We start from the raw sequence: 20,245 nt of genomic DNA, 5'->3' as shown, positions 1-20,245 counted from the left end.
CTCAGCCCCCCCCGCCCCAATCATGGTGCTGTGGCTGAACCTCAGCTTAGACTAGGAAAGACCTGCTGTGTACAAGATGTGTTTGCTGTGATGCATGGGTGAACAACTGCACTAGAATGGCTAAGTGGGAACATTTCATTGTCTGCCCTATCACAGCTTGGTGCCTATGTTCATTCCTCTGGCCAGCTGTTGTCTGATCGGCTGTTACCTATGCTGTAGGGTCTCCTAGGCCCAGAGACATGGTCATTTACCAAGTGGAAGGAGGGCAGGGTCTGCATTCTGGGTACTTTTCGACAGAGACAAAGAATAACAAAGACCCGTTGCCTCTGGGATGACAGCCCAGTGGCTTGGCATCCATCACTGGAATTGCCCCAGCCTGCTTTGGGGCAGTAGTCTTAACCATGCCAGTGACACGAGTTAAAACGAAACAAAAACATGATTAACAGGCAACAAGGAACCCTTGTTGCCAAAGTCAGTGTGAAACGTGAGATGATGGGGCTGGGCTGGCTGTAAACATTTTAATGAAGGCTTTGAAAACTGTCCCCAACCCTGAGGCAGTGCTCCCTGGAGACTCTGAATGAAGTTAGTATCTGGTGCCTCACTTAGGTCAGACTTAACTTGCTATTGTAACTCCCGGGTCTCCTCCCAAGGAGGAGGCTTCAATACCAAGGGGCCTTTGTTTATGCTCCAGGGGGCAATCCAGAAAGCCCAGGTGTTGCAGAAGGAGCAATGGCATCCCCCTGGTGCTTTGGGTCTTCTAATAAGCACTGCTGGACAAGCTGAAAAAGGAAATATGTAGCTTAGAGGAACCATGATTATTTGTAGAGTCTCTAAGGGAAAGAGGGAAATTTAACTCTGGCTGAGGCTGGGAGTAGATTGTTTTACTGAGATAAATTTTACAGATTTATAACATGCTTAAACTGCATGGCTGAAAAGCTGCTGTTGTCTGTTCATTATTACCATGAAAAAGATTTGTTTCTATATGTTAGCCCCCTCATAAGTTGTTAGGTTCTAAAGATTTGTACTTTATGTAGCACTGTTTCCCTTCAGAGAAGACCCTCACACTATGAGAGCCTTCAGGGTTAAAGTTGCCTTTGGAGCTAGGGATACGGGTTCAAATTTCCCCTGTGATGCTCAGTCACTTTGTGTGTGACTTTGGGCAGGTTCCATCATCTGCAAATTGATAGGGTTGGGCTAGATGATATATGTGATCCCTTTGGGTTTCAGATCTATGATACCAAGCACATACTATGCTTCTTGCTACCTACTTATTCCTCATCTTTAAAAACAAGGAAACTAAACTAATGAATTAGTCTCTAGTCCAAACTTGACTCATGTGGATGAACTGGGGAGTTGGGATAGTGCCCTGGTATTCTTAATTTTGCTTTGGTGTTGATTCATAAAAACTTTGGCAGGTCATCTAGCCCAAGAGCCTACCCAATGCCATAGACCCTTGTGTAACACACTTGATAGGTGACCTGGGAGACTCTGCTTGAACATGGCCAGAAACAATTCAGAGATTTAGAGTGGGAGTGACTTTAGAAGTCTCTAGTGCAACCTCCTGATCTTCCAAGGTGTTACATAAGTGGCAAACTGCAGTGCCGAGATTTAAACCCAGGTCCTCCGACTTTGCAATGGATAGAGCACTGGGATTAGAAACAGGAAAATTCCTCTCCATTAGTTCAAATCTGGTTTCAGACACTTAGTAGTTGTGTGACCCTGGGCAAGTCCCTTAATCCTGTTTGCCTCAGTTTCCTCATCTGTAGAATGAACCGGATAAGGAAATGGCAAACCACTCCAGTATCTCTGTCAAGAAAACCCCAAATGGGGTCATGAAGAGTCAGACATGACTGATACAACCAAATAGCAGTCTCTGACTTCAAATCCAACACACTTTTCATTGCACTTGATAAGAGGGACTCACGACCTCATAAGATAGCCCCACCCATTGGACCGCACTAATTGTCTGATAGTGCTCCATTACATGTCTATCTTCTTTCTTCACTAATATCCGCAACCAGGAAGTTAAATGAGTAAATTTGCCAGTCCTGTGCTTTGCTATATATTTTCAAAGACTAGTTTGTTAGTTGGTTTCATTGAAGTCCCTTGTCTTGGCAGTGTTATTCTATAAATATATTTGATGATGCTGGCTCCCTGCTAGGAAATACAAACAGCTTTCATTTATACCAACAGCATATAGTCTGAGTAAAGCATTGTATTTACATGAGCAGACAATTAGCTTTAAGAGTAGAAGTGGAAACAGAAACACAATCAAAGAATTGATGAGTTATTCTTCCCTGTTGAACATCAGCCAAAATGTCTTTCTTAGTCCAACTCCCTGAACAGCCCATTAGCAGGTTGCATATAATGAAAAGTTCTTGTGAATGTTTAATCTGTACTTGTTGTCTGACATGAACAATTATGGAAGTTTCACAACCTGCCCATACGTGTGCAACTGGAGAGATGGGTCAAGCGTTGGGTAAGCCTGCATTAGAATCAGAGAATTTCAGTTTGGAGGGGTGGTCATCTCTACCATCTCCCACCTGAAGCACAAATCCCTTCTATTATATCCCTGAAGCAAAGCCATCCAAACTTTTCCAGAACACTTCCAGTAATGAGGAATTCAGTGTCTCCTGAGGCATTCATTCCTCTTTCTTTCCTAATACCAAGGCACACTTTGCATCAATACAAGTTCCCCTTGTTTTTTTGCTTTCTAGTTTTGTCTTCTGGAGCCAAGCAGAACTGCCATTACTTGAATAAAGCTACCAGGTGCTTCCTAAGCCTTCTTTTCTCCAAGCCAAACATTCCCAGTTTCTTTGAGCTTTCTATGACCTGTTTTTAGTCTCCTTACAAGTACGGCCACTTTCCTCTGGATACTTTCCAGCTCTTCCACATCCCTTCTAATATGCAGCGCTGAGAACTGGACATAAGATTCTAAAGTGATCTGACCAGGGGAGAATATGGTGGGACTATAACTTCTTTCATTCAGAGTGCACTATTCTTAACATCGTAAGGCCACCAAAGTTTGCAGTTTCAGTTAAACCTTCCACATCATGGGGGTTAGGGGGATTGGTGCCCTGTGACCTGGAAAATCCACATAAAATTTTTGGCCCTCCCTTGGTAACAGTAAAGAAGTCTGATTTTTTTTCTTTTGTGGGGTGTTTTACAGTATCTTACTGTAAAATTTGAGTTAAGTTTTTGGTCAAAGGCTCTGTGTTGTCTGCTGGCCTTTGCCAGCATCTGTGTCATCTGTGCAAGCATCCAGTGTCATCTGTAGCTTCCACAAAAACTCCCCCCAAATTCCCATTTAATTTCTTGTGCTGGGGGCAGCTAGATGGCACAGTGGATAAAGCACCGGCCTTGAATTCATGAGGACCTGAGTTCAAATCCAGCCTCAGACACTTGACACTTACTAGCTATGTGACCCTGGGCAAGCCACTTAACCCCCATTTTCCCGCCACCCCCCCAAATTTTCTTATGCTGACCCATGATATATTGAAACCCCTTGATGGGTAAAGTCATGGTGTGGAAGGCATAATTGTAGTTCTTTTGGCTGCCATGTTATCTTATCACTCATCTTGAATAGTCTTGCAATCTACTAAAACCAGCAGGAAACAGGCCTAGCAGAAATGTGATGGAAGATATTGGTAGCCTTGCATCTCTGAACACACGAATTATCTCTATACATGTATATTCTTACTGAAGTTCCTTATTTATATACTCATCCATTTTGGCAGCTAGGTGGCTCAGAGGATAGAGCATTGGGCCTAAAGTCAGAAAGATGCATCTTCATTAGTGAAATCTGGCCTCAGACACTTATTACCTGTGTTACCCTGGGCAAGTCACTTAACTCTGTTTGCCTTAGTATCCTCATCTGTAAAATGAGCTGGAGAAGGAAATGGTCAACCACTCCAGGATCTTTGCCAAGAAAACCCCAGATGGGGTCACTAAGAATCTGAAATGACTGAACAGCAAAAAAATTTGTCTTTCCAAGATGGGCATTCTCTTCCCATTGATGGTACAGGTATTTATAGGAGAGTAGTCCCCAGGTTTATGGAGGAAATACTGTATCCTTACTTTTCTTATTATGCTATTTCATTAAATGCTTTTCTCTTAAATTAGTTTTATGCTTTGCCTGACTAGTAAAGTAAGGGCATCTGTTGGGGTTTGGGACTGTGATTTTGAATGCATAGGAGGGCCCCCCCATGGAAGAAGGGGGTACTCTTGTGCTGTGCAGATAAGAAAATGAAGCCAAGAAGGGAAACATACTTGTTCAAGGTCACAAGCTATCTGTCAAGGAGCTGATCTTGTTTAGATCAAATCCACTGGATTCCTGAAGATCCTTTCTTCTGAGCTAGTGACCAGTATGCAATTGAAACACTTTTCTTTCTGAATTATTCCTTAGTAAAGTGTGCCTTCTTCCAGAGCAAGTTTCTAGTGCAAAAATCTCATACATAGTTAGTGGCAAAATAAACAGTACATAGAACACTCCCACTTACTCGGAAACCATTTAGCCAATATCCTTATTTATTTGGAACATAGCAGGAAATATATGTCTGATTCTGCCCCCTGCCAACCTCCCCCCCCCCACAACTGTCTCAGTAGCCAAAAGAGTTATGATAAAGCCCATGTACTTTACTATCTAGGCCAAACCTTCAGGCTTCCATTCAAAGAATCAAAATACTAATTTAAATTAAATTAAATTAATTAAAATACTAACTTTAAATTTAAATTTAAAATTTAATAATTTAACTTTAATAAAATTTAAAATTTAAATTTAACAAATTTAATTTTGAATAATTTTATAATTTAAATACATTTTAAAAATTTAGTTTTATAAAGAACTCAAAGAAGTCTGTTTATCTGGTTCCCTCGCCTCTGTATCTAATACAGAAGTGAAACGGGGCTGGTTGAGTAGTCAAGCAGTGAATACTACTGAGCCTGACAGCAAAGGAAGAAGGTTTAAAAAAAATGTCTATAAAAACATACTTAAACTTAAAACTCATAACACCTAGTAGTTTGGGGCCATAGAGCCAATGAGGTCTTTTCTAGCTCCGAAGCTAGAATTTTATGGTTCTGGAATAAACAGCTCTATGTGACTCAACAGCTCCTGGAGGTATTGCATAACATTGTAGAGCTAGAGTAAGGAAATAAGCATTTATTAAGCTCCTACTATGTGTCAAGCATTGTGCTAAGTACTTTATGAATATTATCATTTATAATACATTATTTAAGTATAAAAAAAGTTATGTACTGAAACATCAAGAAGAGTTTAAATTATGTTCACAATACTCAAAGATGGCAGGGAAGAATTATGATACATTTTAGAACAGTTTCCATTATAAATGGTATGAAATGGAAAAAAAAAAGTATTTTAAGGCTAAGCTTCACTTATTTAGAATCTGTGTTCCTTCTTTCCCTGGGGCTTAGATAAGAAGTTTTCCTGTATCTCTTCTTTTACTTATATCATCTCTCTACTAATGAGAGGAAGCCCTCTGGAGGCAGAGTTGGGTTCAAATCTTCCGATGTTTACTTCTTGTGTGATCATGAACAGGTTGCTTAATATTCCCAGGCCTCAGTTTCCTCATCTGTAACATGAGGGTCTTGGAGTTGATGGCCTTTGAAGTCCCTTCTAATTCTAGAGTTATGCTCCTATTGTCCCTAGGGTTCTTAACTGTGTGTGTGTGTGTGGGGGGACAGTTCTGTGAATTTGTATTATTTAATATTTTGGTAACTCTATTTCAGTAGAATTGGTTTCCTTTGTAATCCTATGCATTTTATTTTATTCATTTACAACCATCATTCTGAGAAGGGATCCAGAGACCTCCCCAGACTGCCAAAGGGCTCCTTGGCACAAAAACAGTTAAGAACTCATTCTGCCCAGTAGGTATCTTCTGCTTAAGAATGAGCCCCATAGCTGAGGAAAACAAGACAAGAGACAGGAATACTTTTTTTTTTTAAAACTTTTTTTTGTTGTTGTAGTTGTTGTTAAAGAAACTGCATACATCATCAGAGACAAACAATAATTTAAATACCATGCAGTTTCTGTATGTACAAAACCCAGGACACAGAGATCCAGTTGAATTGTTCTCCTATTTACAGATAATTTCTTGTTCATGATCTGGTCAATTACAATACTTGAAGAGCACAGGATTGACAGCCACCACATTCACTCCTATACAAAGACGAGCTATGTACAGACACTGGGTTAGCAACTGGAAAATGCAGCTGGTTCTGGATTTAACAGAAACGTGGGAAAAAGCCATTTCAGATGCCCTTGGCTAACTGTGGATGAAGAAGTGTTAAATACCATTCTTCTGAGTGTGTGCCACCATCTTGGTCCTGCAGTTTGTAAATGCTACTTTCTCAAGAAGGGAAAAGAACGAAATCTTAACAGCTGTATCTTTTTCACTGACCATCACTCTGTGCATTTTCTCTAATTGAATGGAAAGGCCCTCCAGGTTCAAGGGACCCACTATGTCCTTAGATGCAGAAACAATATCATTTGTGTGGTATATAGTGGCATCAGACTTGGGAGTCAGGGGGCTTAGGTCCAAATGCTGAAGCTTTCCCTTACTATTTCACCTGGGGAAAGTCTTGACCTCTTTGAGTCTCAAATGAAGAGGTGGAGCTAGATAATTTTAAAGGTCCCTTCCAATTCCAACCTGTTGCAATTGAAGATGAATTGGCCTTAGAACAAGAAAAACAGAAATATACATAGCTTTCTTTTTCTTCAAGCATTACGGAAAGTCTACATTTGGTAAAGTTAACCTTGTCTAGAAATGTCACATCTTTTTTTTCCCCTCCTTAAGATTAATCCAGATGTTCAAATATCTGTTTAGAAATAGTACATTTTTCTTTTATGATAATCCAGATGTTCATATAGATTTTAAAGTACATCACATAAAAGAAACCTTCATTTAAAAACTACAGCTTCCTCAGAAGAGAGATGCAGTTTAAACAGAATCTAGGCCACCCCTTTTCTGTCTGAATTGGAATCGAAGTCTTCCACAGTAATGTATATTGGCTCAGTTGACATAGCAATGTGGTAAAAAAGAAATGACAGATTTCCACAGAGAACTCAAGATATTGCAAAAACAGCCATAGATTAGAGGGCCTCCGCCTGCAGTCCATATTTGTTGGTGCTACCCATGGCAGATGGTGGGAGTCAGGTGGGCGTAAGAGCCACAAAAATGAGACTGGAAATAGCCTACATTGGCTCTGCGAGCACAGTTCTCACTGTTGATAGAGGTCTATGAGGATACACATCTGACAGTGCAAATGATGCCTGGAGAAAAGGTGCTTTGCAGGAAGGCAAAAATAAATTCAGTTAATCTTCCTGTGTATAAAGTGGACTATAGCAGTTGGGCACTTTAGGGAGAAAACCCAGGTATGCTGCTGGTTGGTTCCTTGTGAGATACAGGAATGTTGTTGCATGGAGCCCTCAGAGGGCTTAAAAAGCAGAGGCTTCTCGATAGGGGTCTAGCCCACAGAAGATGCTTCCCTCTACTCCAAGGTAAAACCAGGGGTATTGTATCTCATGAAGAAGTTACTGGAAGTTAGCAGAGACATGACTGGGGTAGGCAAAACCAATTCCCCTCAATTTTCCCTGGAAGCCAACACAATGCCAGCACTTTCAATACTGGGTATAGGAGTCAAACAATAGGCCCCTAAATCTTTCATCAAGCCACTCGCACATTCACATGTCAATAAGCATTTTGGGAAGATCTTATTTACCGCTGTATTAAAATCCTGACACACTGTCCCTGAACAAAATATCTTCCCAAGACAATAAATAGTGGAACTCAACATTTGAAAAAAGATAAAAAGCCTCAGTAATAATATACACACCAAGATGGACCCCTTGGAATGCTCCTTCCTGATGACATGGAGGAACTCATGGGTGGGGGTCCCCTAGCTGGTGAGCTCTGCTCTGAGGAACTGTCCTGAGCTGGCCCGGATACATGCTGACCCCATGAAAACAGCATGACCCCAGCTGCTGGCAGGAATTCAAAGAGGAATTTTCTCCTGCCATAAATCAAGTATGGTGTGTATAGTGGTGGTGGTGGTTGGGGATGGTGATGGGAATTACCTATCTTTTTGTTTGGGTGAAGGCCTAGTCAGTTTACCTCTAAGTAAAATATACATGAGGTGGAGAATCCAAGGATCACATCAAGTTATTAGAGTGATAAGCAAATCTTCACAAATATCTAAGCTTTGCCATTTAGGATTTACTGGTTTTCTCAAAAATAAAACTAAACCAAATATAACTCCCTTGGGCACAATAATTGTTATGCCCATTGTCAGGGATGAGATTAAGAATTGCCGCTTTTGTCATAATGAATTGAGCGATCCATATTCCCCCAAGGTCACTGCATTTTTCTTTTTACTGTTCAGATTGGGCCAGCCTTCTTGTAGACAAACTCATTCTTATATGCATTCTGAAAGAGATGATGAAAAATAAATTCATGCTGGTTTTAAAGGATCAGTATGGACATGGCTGGTGTTCATAGCTGCACAGTTCTCATGCATGCTGAGCTCCAAGTGACCTCTTCAAAACCAAAGATGAAGGAATGGAAAGCCACCAAGTGTCATGCTTTTGGAGGAGAGGCCTATCTGTTATTTAAGAACCAGTGTCAGTGCAGCTAGGTGGCACAGTAGATAGAGCCCCGGCCCTGGAGTCAGGAGGACCTGAGTTCAAATCCGGCCTCAGACACTTAACACTTACTGGCTGTGTGACCCTAGGCAAGTCACTTAACCCCAATTGCCTCACCAAAAAAAAAAAAAAAAAAAAGAGAGAGAGAGAACCAGTGTCAGTGGCATGAACTCTGCCAAGCAGCCTTCAAGCTTTGGTACTGTGCTCAGTTCACTTCCAAGACATACATAACCTTAAAATGGTGCACTTTACAAAAACCAGCATTGGAGCATGTTAGGAAAATTAAGAACATTAGCCAAGCTGGGTAGCTATCTTGGCCATTGTGCCTATTTTTTACATGTACATGCCTATGTAGCCATTGTACCTTAATAACATTCAGGTGTGTGTGTGTGTGTGTGTGTGTGTGTGTGTGTGTGTGTGTGTGTGTGTAAATGCCAGTGACATTCTGATTTCTTAACACTTGTGGGTCCTCCACTTTTCATTAAGAAATAAAGATGCCGACTTTATTCATTCTAAGCAAGTTTGGCTAGAAGGAGAGACAGCTTTGGTCTGAGGTGATTCTATAAGTTAGCCAGGAAGAACTTTCTACTCCCCAAGGTGCACATACCTCTTGAGACCAATAGTTGACTATAAACTCAGGTAGAAAAAGGGCTTTCCTTTGTGTTCAGCATATGGAGGATGGAAACAGGGATGGAATGGAGGGAGTGTAGGGAAAGGGGTCACTGAGAGCAGTGCTCCATGACTGCCTCCTCCTCCTCCTCCTAAGGTGCTTCCCCAATCAGAAGCCACGTTTGGTTAAGTGCTTGGGACTACTTTACTTAAAAGGCCAGTCTGAACTTTTTTCACTTTGTATAGTCATTCCCGAAAGAAACCCATTGCCTCAGCTTTCTTTGGAGTTGAGTGATAAACGCTTGCGAGGATGAGGGTGGCTGAAGACAGAATGAATGCAGTTACCAGCTGGGCTTGGACAAATAGGACACATCCACATGCCAGAAAGTCTTAAAATGAGGACGCCAAGCTGTTGTCCTTGGCCCTGCCAGGGGTGGGGTGGTGGTGGTGGTGGTGGGGGGGTATTTCACTGTCAGAAGTTATGTCAGCAGGTCTGATGACTGAATGGTAACCATCAAGTTTACAGATATGTATAATATATATATAATCCTCATTATGTTTATTTTTCTTCTTTTCTCTTCTTTTAAAAAAAGGCAGTTCAGAAGATTTACATGGTAATGGGAGAAGTGAATAATACCAGCACTTATGGTTCTTATAAATTCATGTTTTGAAGACAGCATAGCACTCAAGTGGAATTTAACTGCTACGGTCGGTGAAACCTATGGAAACAAAAACCAAAAAAACAGGAAAGTGAGTGGATAGACAGGTGATGCCATGACTCCACACCCCACAAAATGGAGTCCTCAGGCACACTTGTCTTATTTGTCATCCTGTCTTTACAACATCAATCAATCAATAAGAATTTGTTAAATGCTTTCTATGTTCTAGACACTGATTGGAGAAATCAAGACAAAAAAAATGAAACAGTCTTTGTCCTTAGGGGGTTTACATTCTAAAATCTCCAAAAAGTGGTCATTCAACCCCTCCCAGAAGATCTTTAGTGATGAGAAATTTGCAGTAATGATATTGGCTCATAAGCTTCTTGAGAACAAGGATTACACTTAAAAAAACCCCAAACCTTTTTTATCTACAGCACCTAAATATAATTCCATGACATAAAGTGTCTAATAATTGCTTGTTGAGTGTAATTAAATCCAATTTTTAGCTTTGTGTGTAAAAAAGAGGAAGGCTCACACTGACCCTTTGTGTGAAGGAAGGTCAAATATTCACAGGCAATGGGAAGGAAACTGATAGATGACTCTCAAAGAGAAAAGTCAGGGAACCCCTAGCACCCTGAATACCTGCCAAAGGAATTTTTACCATTATTTTTTCTTCTTTGTGACTAAAGACAGTCACAAAAAATATGTCAAGTATTGATCTGAGTTCCAAATGACCCCAGGGAATGCTGCTACTTCTGTGGGTCTCAGCTTTTCTATATGTTACATAGCGATGACAAATACCTACTAGCTCTATCTCCCAGGGCCATGCACAACAAGGTTTCTGCTCCTCTGCCATCTTCACATCCGTCCAAATGGAAACTTGGATTGTAACCTTGGATTTCCCAGGTCTGATAGCTGAACTTTCACCTTATTTTTCTGGGAAGCAGGATTCCACATCACTTCTCTGCTGTCTCCTCACCATGTCCCTGCCAAACTTCCAGCACCCCTTTATATTTTGTCTTCCTAGACTAGAATGTAAGATCCTTGAGGGTAGGAACTGTCTTGCTTGCTTGTATTTTATACACCAACTACTTAATGTTAAGGAACAGTAGTGCCTGACAAATAAAAAAATTAATAAACATTCTATCTCTCTGTCTATATCTGTCTATCTTAATCTCTATTCATCTGTTAGGCAAAGCAAATTAGATTAGACTTTGGAAACCGTGCAAGCCAAATTGAAGGTGATGATCCTTTTTGGTATTTGGCCTTTTATTAGAGACAGAGTGTGTAACTATGGGCAAATCATTTAACCTCTCTGAGTCTCTGTTTTCTTCTGTGTAAAATAGTGTCTGTTACAGGCCTGGGTACCTCATTTGAATGGCCCTGGGTACCCCAGAAGTTTTGTGGGGTAAATCAAAAGAACCTTCTCCTTGAGAAACTAAACCAAAGGACAGAAACACCAACAGACAGACCTAAAGAGATAAAGGACACTGGATTTGGACTGAGCTAGCTCCAGGACCACCACCCTTTATTCCAGTCCCTCCCACTCCCTCAGGGAGATAAGATTAGGTGTGACTGCTGCCTTTGTGGCATGAGGACTACAGAGATGGTTTGAGAGATCTGGAGCTGCCCTTCACCCAACTTCCCCCGGGCCACCACCAGTGGGGAATGGTCCTCCCCCAAAAAGGGAACTTTCCACAGTCAGATGATCACTTCATGGGACCACCATCAGTCCTGTATAAAAGTACCTGCCCGTCTCCTGCTCGAGGAGAGCCATGTCTCCTGTATCTCAGAGAGCCATGCCTCTGTGCCATGCCTTCTCCCCATGAGAAGAAGTCCTAGGACTCATCTCTTGGTTTCTTTTCCCCAGCACCTAAATAAACTATTATTTTACTCTATTTGGATTTGTGTGCAAGAGGGTGTAATTCTTTAAAGAGGAATTCCTAAGGAACCCTACCCAAAATCTCCCACCAATTTCTCCCATAACATGCATATATACATATATATACATACACATATACATATATGTATATTATATGTGTATATATGTAAACACACACATATATATATTTAATAAAACCTCACAGACTTAACATTAACTTCTCATAATTATCTGTCAAAAAGGGAGTGCTTGCCAAGAGGGTTTTACCCCTTGCCATTCTTTCTATCCAGGGCTTACCATATATTGCCTGGTCAGTTATAAGTACTTTAACAAATTGCTTGTTGACTGAATGACTCAAAGGCAGTCCTGTTTACCAAGCAACTCTGTACCCTTTAAAGTGCTGTATGCCATAAATCCCAGTTCTTATTATTAATAATGATAATAATTAGGGGGGCAGCTAGGTGGTGCAGTAGATAAAGCACCGGCTCTGGATTCAGGAGTACCTGAGTTCAAATCTGGCCTCAGACACTTGACATGTACTAGCTGTGTGACCCTGGGCAAGTCACTTAACCCCCATTGCCCCACAAAAACAAAAACAAAAACAAAAAGAAAAACAAAATAATGATAATAATTATTATCATTTCTCATAACCACACCAATGACATCAATCTTGAAATTGGGACAACTGCCTAGTTGAGAAGCTGCCATTGCTTCCTGGTAAATTTTTTTTTTAAGTTCTTAAAAAGCCTCTACCCACCTTGTTAGATGTCTACTTAATTCATGGACTTCCATTTCAGTGCTTTTAAATTCATTGAGTTCCTTCCGAATGGCAGCCTGAAATGAAGAGCGGCCCATAAATACGTAAATTAGGAAGATGGAAAGAAATACATTAAAAAATTTCAAACAATAAATTTTCTTAAGCAATGACAATAAAAGGGCTATAAAATGGATTCCTTTACACAGAGAAGAACCACCCCCCCCAACACCTGAGAAGCCCCTTTAGAACCTGTAAAAGAACACACACTCTAGATTGCAAATCATGGAGGGAAATGCATTTCTTTTCCCTCTCGTCTCTTCTCTTTTTTAATTTAATCTGTTTTTCTCTCTCCCTCTGTCTCTGTCATCTCTCTCTCTCTCCAGAACTGCTACATATAGTCATCAGATTGATAATGGACATACATGGACATACATCTGTACAGATAAATCATAACCATGCTTAGGCCCAAGTGTCAACCCTTCTTCTTACTGAGGTGAATAAACAAAGTTGTTGCCAAATACCAGGATTCCTTCAAAAATAAAATGCAAAAGTACATTGAGAAAAGCAAGGGCTTGCTAGGCACCTCTACTCCCCACCTTCCCCATCCCTGCCACTGCCTGCCCTTCTTTATTTATGAATACTTTCTCTTGTTATTTTATCAGCTCCAAGGTAATATACAATCACGAACTTCTAGAAGCAGGTATATCTTTGGGAGAAAAAGAAATCATAATATTTTCTCTTCCATCCTTGACAAATTCATTCCCACTGCCCTGTCCAATAGTAAGGCTACAAAAGAGAGTGTCCAGGGCCTGGTGGCCTTGGCCAGAGGGGAGAGAGGATGGGGTTGGGCCTGGGAGAAGTCAGGAGTGAAGATAACAGTGAGAGGTTCTCACTGCTCAATTTTTTTCTTAGGGGTCAAGACTTTAAACAATTGCTACAATAACAGAAATGCCCTTCATGTTTGATTTTATGGGTATATTAAGTAGTATGGAAGTTCAAGTTTAGAAAACCACCAGGTTCTCAAATATAGTAGACTCAAGGGGAAGGAGAAAGAGGCAGAGATGGGGAGGACGTGGGGGCAGAGTGGGCATTATCTTTAGCTAACAAACGATTATGACAAATGTATGCTCATTTTTCAGGGTGTTACTATTTCCTCTTCTGTTTCCTGTTCATGCTTCTCCTGCTAACCAAATGAGAACATTTTTGAGGAAGTAGGTTATCTTATTGCTCAAATAATTATACATCACTTTATCATTTGCACAGTCATGTGGAAATGTGTATCTCTATATATGATGACATCAATGACATCAAGCCTGTTCCTGAAGAGTGCTTTTCCTGGATTTGTAATGACGCTATGCTGTGGCAAGAATACTAGACTTGGAGTTATTTGATGGCGTGGGTTTGAATCTGGGCTACACCACTTACTAATAGCTATATGATATTTACTAAATCACTTGCTTCTTCCCTTAGCTGTTTCCTTTGCTGTAAATCCTCATACCAGTTAGAAAGTTGTGGTGAGGTTCAAGTGAGATGATACTTGAATTATGACTAACAGTAAATGTTGGTTCTGTCATGTGTCAGCCCACGTGATTGTAACTTCTGTGGGTTCCAGTTTTACTATTTTTAAAATGAAGAGGTTTGACTGGACTTCTGAGGTTCTTTCCAGTTCTAAATCTATGATCCTATCTTATGTGAGCTCTTAGTAAACTAGCAGCCGCTGTATTGATTGAGAAGTAAGAGGAACGAACATGGAGAACTGGGTATTGAGTAGTTCAATACCTGCTCCAAGTCCAAGTAGTAAGTGAGAGAGTAAGAGAGATTGTTGTTACTGTTGTTCAGTCATTTCAATCTGACTCTTAGTGACCCCATTTGGGGTTTGCTTGGCAAGGATCCTGGAGTGGTTTGCCATTTCCTTCTCTAGCTCATTTTACAATGAGGAAGTGAGGCAAACAGGGTTAAGTGATTTGCTGGGGGGTCATACAGCTAATAAGTCCCTGAAGCCAGATTTGAACTGAGGAAGATGAATTTTCTTGACTCCTGGCCTAGCACTCTATCCACTGAGCCACCTAGCTGCCCAGTAAGAGAGAGAGGCCACATCCCTTACATGGAAAGGAAGAGTTATTTTGTTCTCCTGCCTTCATAACTGTCCATACAGAGCTGTAATTAGACATTTTACACTTAGGAAAAGCATCAATAAATTCACCCAAGAGAAGGAACAAAAATGGTCCATCCTTACAAAAGCTTATAATTCATGATAAGAACATGATACAAGAAGAAATTGAGACAAATTCAACTGACTGTTGGGATGGGGTGGGGTGGGGTAGGGTAAGAAGTGGAGTCAGTTGCTATATTGGCTTCTATGCTACCGAAGGAGTGCATGTGTTAGTTATTTGTACACTAAATTTTGGGGCTCTAGGACAAAACCCTTGTCCTAGTTATGATTCTGGTCTACACAATGATATCAATATATTAGGAGAAGGAGAAACAGGCACATCCAGAAAGTACTGGTGACCCAAATCACTTCTATGACCATGAAAAAGTTACTCCAGGAATTTCTTATAAGGTATTCTTCAAGAATTCATGATATGGGGGCAGCTAGGTGGCGCAGTGGATAAAGTGCTGGCCCTGGATTCAGGAGGACCTGAGTTCAAATCTGGCCTCAGACACTTGACACTAGCTGTGTGACCCTGGGCAAGTCACTTAACCCATATTGCCCCCCCCCCCCCCCCGCCAAAAGAATTCATGATATGAAATTACTTTCTGAAGTTTTGGTCCAGTTTACTTAAATCTTTCATCCCTATAGTGCTAAGTGGAAATATGGAAGTAGTTCTTCCTTTAGCAAGGCCATAGATGATCTAGATAAAAACAAGGTTTTAGATATTGTCATTTTTATAAGTGCATCTCCTATAGTCCTTTCCCTAGCACAGGACATAATGCATTATGAGTATCCTCTTTATACATATATACATATATACATACCTACATATATATGTGTGTATGTATGTATGTATATATGTGTGTATCTCTCTCTTTTTTTTCGAGGCATTGAAGGTTAAGTGACTTACCCAGGATCACACAGCTAGAAAGTGTCAAGTGTCTGATGCCGGATTTGAGCTCAGGTCCTCCTGAATGTAGGCCTGGTGCTTTATCCACTGCGCCACCTAGCTGCCCCTACTATCTCTATCTCTTTATCCACATCCACATGCACATCCACATCCCTATTCATATTAATATCTATATCTATATCATCTATCTCTATATCTATTTGTTGAATGAAATGTGAGAAGTGTAGCACTTCCTGGAGCCCAATCCTTGCACTCCTTCTTATGTAGTACCTGGGATAGTAACAGTTGTCTGTTCTTTAAGTACTTATTCCTCTTGTCTTCAATTTAATGGAGAAAGTAGGTACTAAGAGAGAAGGTAGGAGTACGAGGAAATAAACACTTGCTGAGCTCCTACCATGTATTAGGCACTGTGGCAAGTGCTTTATAAATGTCATTTCATCTGATCTTCATAACAACCCTGGGAGGCTGGTGTTACTATTATCTCCACTTCACAGTCGAGGAAATTATGATGGACAGAGGTTAAGCAACATACCCAAGGTTACACAGCTAGCAAGTGCCTGAGGCTGGATTTGAGTTCAAGTTTTCCTGACTCCAGGTCCAATGCTCTATCCATTCATTAAGCTATATAGTTGCCTCTATGAGGAAAAGAACCAGAGTAACCCTACCACAGATAGACAAGTGTTGCAAAGATAATGTCACACTGATGCTTCTGAGGAATGGGAAGAGGATAGATGTATGTGAGGCATTAAGTAACTGGTAGGCTTGTAAAACTATTGAATTTGTTGTCAGTTCTTTATAATTCGGGTTATTTAGAAGGTCGCATATTGTATTAGGTGCTAGAGCTACAAATACAAAGAATAAAATAATCCCTACTCTGAAGGAACTAATACTGATTGATCACTTGAAGTTGGGCACAGATTGAGATTGGCACCAACTCTATAATGTATGCTTTCTGGGGAAATCACTCTAACTTGCTTTATCCTTTAAAAGTCGGGGATTGGGTTAAGGATATGGCCAAGATATTCGCTGCCTCAAGCTGACTGGGTTAAAAGTGCTCTGAGTAATTATGTGTTTTTATGATTATAATTATATGTTTTTAATTAAGTAATTATGACACTATTCAGAAAGCTGGCTAGAAGAGAGAAGAGTGGAGTGTGAGGAGTGGTCCTAGTGTATTGGTGACTGGTTGTGATGAACTAGGATGAAGTCTCTTTTGGAAAGTTTAAACTCCTAGCAAGCATATCCTTTAATTAAAGATCAACTTTTGTACATCCAGCTTAGTGTTATGCGGGGTGTATCAAAAAGTCTTAAAGTTGAAAAACACACTGAGACTTTCAGGACTTCCTGTATATATACATGAGTGTTTAATTTATCAATTGATATAATGTATATAAAAACCTTAAAATATATGTTGGTCATTATCAGCTGTTAAAAAGGGCACTCAGGTTCATAATATTAATTTTTTGTGCCAAGTATAACAGATTTTTTTCTCTCTTTCTTAGTCCCAAAGTGAAGTTTAACTGCAATTATGTATGCATTTCTGCTATGTGTGCTGTTATATGTTTTCTTACATATCTATTATGACCTGGCTGTCATTTCCTTAACTGCAAAGGAAGGTAGCCCATCAGTTATCTCTCAAGTTCCCAAAGTGATAAATATTGCCTTCAAACATCACAAGTGTCATAGCCTGGAGCATGAAACATCAAATTGAAATTTGGATTCATTCTCTTTTCCCAATACCAGCTGATCCCTTCCTAACTTTTTCCTATTTCTGTTATTTATGGAACCAATATTTTAATATCATTATATATTATTACATTTACATAATATTATATTTTATATTATTTATATTATAGCTGTATATTTCTGGTATCAATATTTTAATATTATAATATTTATATCACATTATATTTTATATTATTTATATTATATCTGTATGTTTCGGGAACCATTTTTTCTCAGTCACATAAGCTCAAAACTTTCCTTTTATCTCTGATCCTCCCAACTCCCTCACTTTTTGTATCCAATCACTTGCTGTATTATCCTTTTGATTCTAACTCACATATAAATGAAAGTATCCGGTAGTTGGAAGGGGGACTTCAGGGGCTTGCCAGTTTAATTCACACACACCAGCAAAGGAATTCCCACGATATTACAACTGATGAGTAGTCATCTGGCCTTAGCTTTAAGACCTTCATGATACCTCAGTCAGTGAATAAACATTTATTAAACACCTGTTATGTGCCAGGGCACATATTATTTTTATTATTGTTGTTGTTATTAATACTATAGGGAAGCTAGGTGGATAGAGTACTGGGCCTGGAGTCAGGAAGACTCATCTTTCTGAGTTCAAATCTGTCTTCAGACACTTAATAGCTGTGTGACCCCAGGCAAGTCACTTAACCCTGTTTGCCTCAGTTTCCTCATCTGTAAAATGAGCTAGTGAAGAAAATGGCAAATCACTCCAGTATCTTTGCCAAGAAAATCTCAAGTGGGATCAAAAAGAGTCAAATACAACTGAAACAACTGAACAATCACAACAAATTATGTGTCAGCAACTGGGCTAAGTGCTGGAGATACAAAAAGAGGCAGAAAAGTCCATGCTCCTTTGCAATTCTCATTCCCACCAAATTAGTTCAAACTTTCACTAATTACCTAGACTTCTGAACTGGTCTCCCAGCCTCTAGTATCTCCTATCTAATTCATACTTCATATTGTTATCAAAGTACTATTTTAAAAAGCCAATTATTTATTTATTTGTTTGTTTTTCTGGTGAGGCAATTGGGGTTAAGTGACTTGCCCAGAGTCACACAGCTATTAAGTGTCAAGTGTCTGAGGTCGAATTTGAACTCAGGTCCTCCTAAATCCAGAGCCGGTGCTTTATCCACTGTGCCACCTAACTGCCCCCCTATCATTTATTTTTAATTTTTAAAAAATTGAGTTCTGAATTCTTTCCTTCACTTTTTCTTCTGACTCACTGAGAAGGCCAAAAAAATAAAAATAAAAAGGTCACAATTGCACATGTGAAATTATGGAAAACATTTCCATAATGGACATGTTGCAAAAAACAAACAAAAACAACAAAACAACAACATCATCAAGAAAAACAAAGCTTAAAAATCATGCTTCAATCTGTACTCAGACTTGACCAGTTCTTTTTCTAGGAGTGGATAGCATTTTTCATTGCAATTCCTTCTGAATTGTCATTGAATTGATAAGAATAGCTAAGTCATGGGGCAGCTAGGTGGCGCAGTGCATAGAGCACTGACCCTGGAGTCAGGAGTACCTGAGTTCAAATCTGGCCTCAGACACTTAACACTTACTAGCTGTGTGACCCTGTGCAAGTCACTTAACCCAATTGCCTCAAACATCCAGGGCCATCTCCAGTGGTCTTGATGTATATCTTGCCACTGGAACCAGATAACTCTGGAGGAGAGTGTGAGGTTGGTGACCTTGCACAGGCCCCCCTCACTTAAATCAAATTCACTGCAAGTTATGACATCACCCTGATGTCATGGTCCTCTTTGAGAATGAAGGACAAACAACAACAACAGCAACAATGGTACCAAAGACCTATAGATACTTATGACCTATGTGAACGTTGGGCAATGTCACGACCTCTGGGGGGAAACTGAGGAGAATGGATTCTATGCCCTTTGAGGTTCTCTCTCTAGCTCTAAATCTATGATCTTATAATTATTTGAATAAATATCATACCTTTCCCTTAGATTATAAACTCCCTGAGGACTTGGATGGTATTTTTGCATCTTTTCACCCAGCTAGGTATAGTGCAAAAAGGAATCAATTTCAGAAACCTTTGCTGACTGACACTGAACTGAGTACATCAGTCCAACTTCAGTCATAAAACCCTGCTCCCTTCCTTGCTATGTGGCAGGTAACAAGCTAGGTGATGAGGCAAGGACAAGAAAACAATCTCTAATCTCAAAGAGTTGACATTTTATTTGGAGGAGACAACATCCACAAAAATAAGGATGTGTAGAATAAGTGTATGTAGGATTCAACATTAAATAAATCCAAGAAGAAAGAGGAGGCAGTGGTCTGTGACCCTTAGCATCTCCCTCTGCTTTTCTGCGGAATCAAACTCCTCTTGCCTCCTTTTATTCCTCTCTGTAAAGTGGGTGTGATTGTATCCATCCTTTGTCTGTGACTTTCCTAGAGTGGTGAGAATTAACTCTGGGGATGATCATAAGCTATTTGGAGCTCCTGCTAGAAGGTGTGATGGAAATTGCTCTGTTATTTTCCCAGCTGTTGGCCCTCCCTACCAGCGTTGGGCATTTGATTGCCAGCTGAGATTGTGACTAATACTTTGGGGCCTGGTCTCATTAGAGAGCTTCCTCATACCAAGTGTGAAATACAATGACAAATTCATCATCCCCAGGGCAGGAGCTAGACTCTGGTATCCAGCTCTTTTCTTTCCCTCCCCCCTTCCTTAAGGCTCCACTTACTTTGTCTGCAGCGGTGAGTCGAGTCCAGGGCTTGTCTGCTCTCCTGTCATAATCCTGAGCATCGGCCACTTCCACATAGTCACTGAAGCGAATGAGAATCTTCCTTTCACGGAGCTCTTCAACTGTAGGCCTCTGACTGAGCTGTAAGGGA

The 20,245-nt window shown here is 40.2% G+C and overlaps 1 protein-coding gene across 9 annotated transcripts in view; it reads right to left on the bottom strand.

Moving 5' to 3' along the window:
• Nucleotides 1–6,009: 6,009 nt before the first annotated feature.
• PHACTR1 (phosphatase and actin regulator 1) overlaps nucleotides 6,010–20,245 on the bottom strand; it is a 690,544-nt gene continuing 676,308 nt past the window's right edge. For all 9 annotated transcript variants that reach the window (XM_043963320.1, XM_043963327.1, XM_043963352.1 and 6 more), the window contains 3 exons: nucleotides 20,095–20,235; nucleotides 12,564–12,640; nucleotides 6,010–9,984 (listed from right to left, as the gene is read on the bottom strand). In XM_043963320.1, the coding sequence (XP_043819255.1) occupies nucleotides 9,969–9,984; nucleotides 12,564–12,640; nucleotides 20,095–20,235 (234 nt within the window). In that variant the 3' untranslated portion in view covers nucleotides 6,010–9,968. The remainder of the gene's footprint in view (nucleotides 9,985–12,563; nucleotides 12,641–20,094; nucleotides 20,236–20,245) is intronic.

This window comes from Dromiciops gliroides, chromosome 1 (assembly GCF_019393635.1).
Source record: "Dromiciops gliroides isolate mDroGli1 chromosome 1, mDroGli1.pri, whole genome shotgun sequence".
Classification (NCBI taxonomy): Eukaryota; Metazoa; Chordata; class Mammalia; order Microbiotheria; family Microbiotheriidae; genus Dromiciops; species Dromiciops gliroides.
The sequence above is the reverse complement of the archived record's forward strand: the minus strand, read 5'-3'. Positions and strand labels throughout refer to the sequence as shown.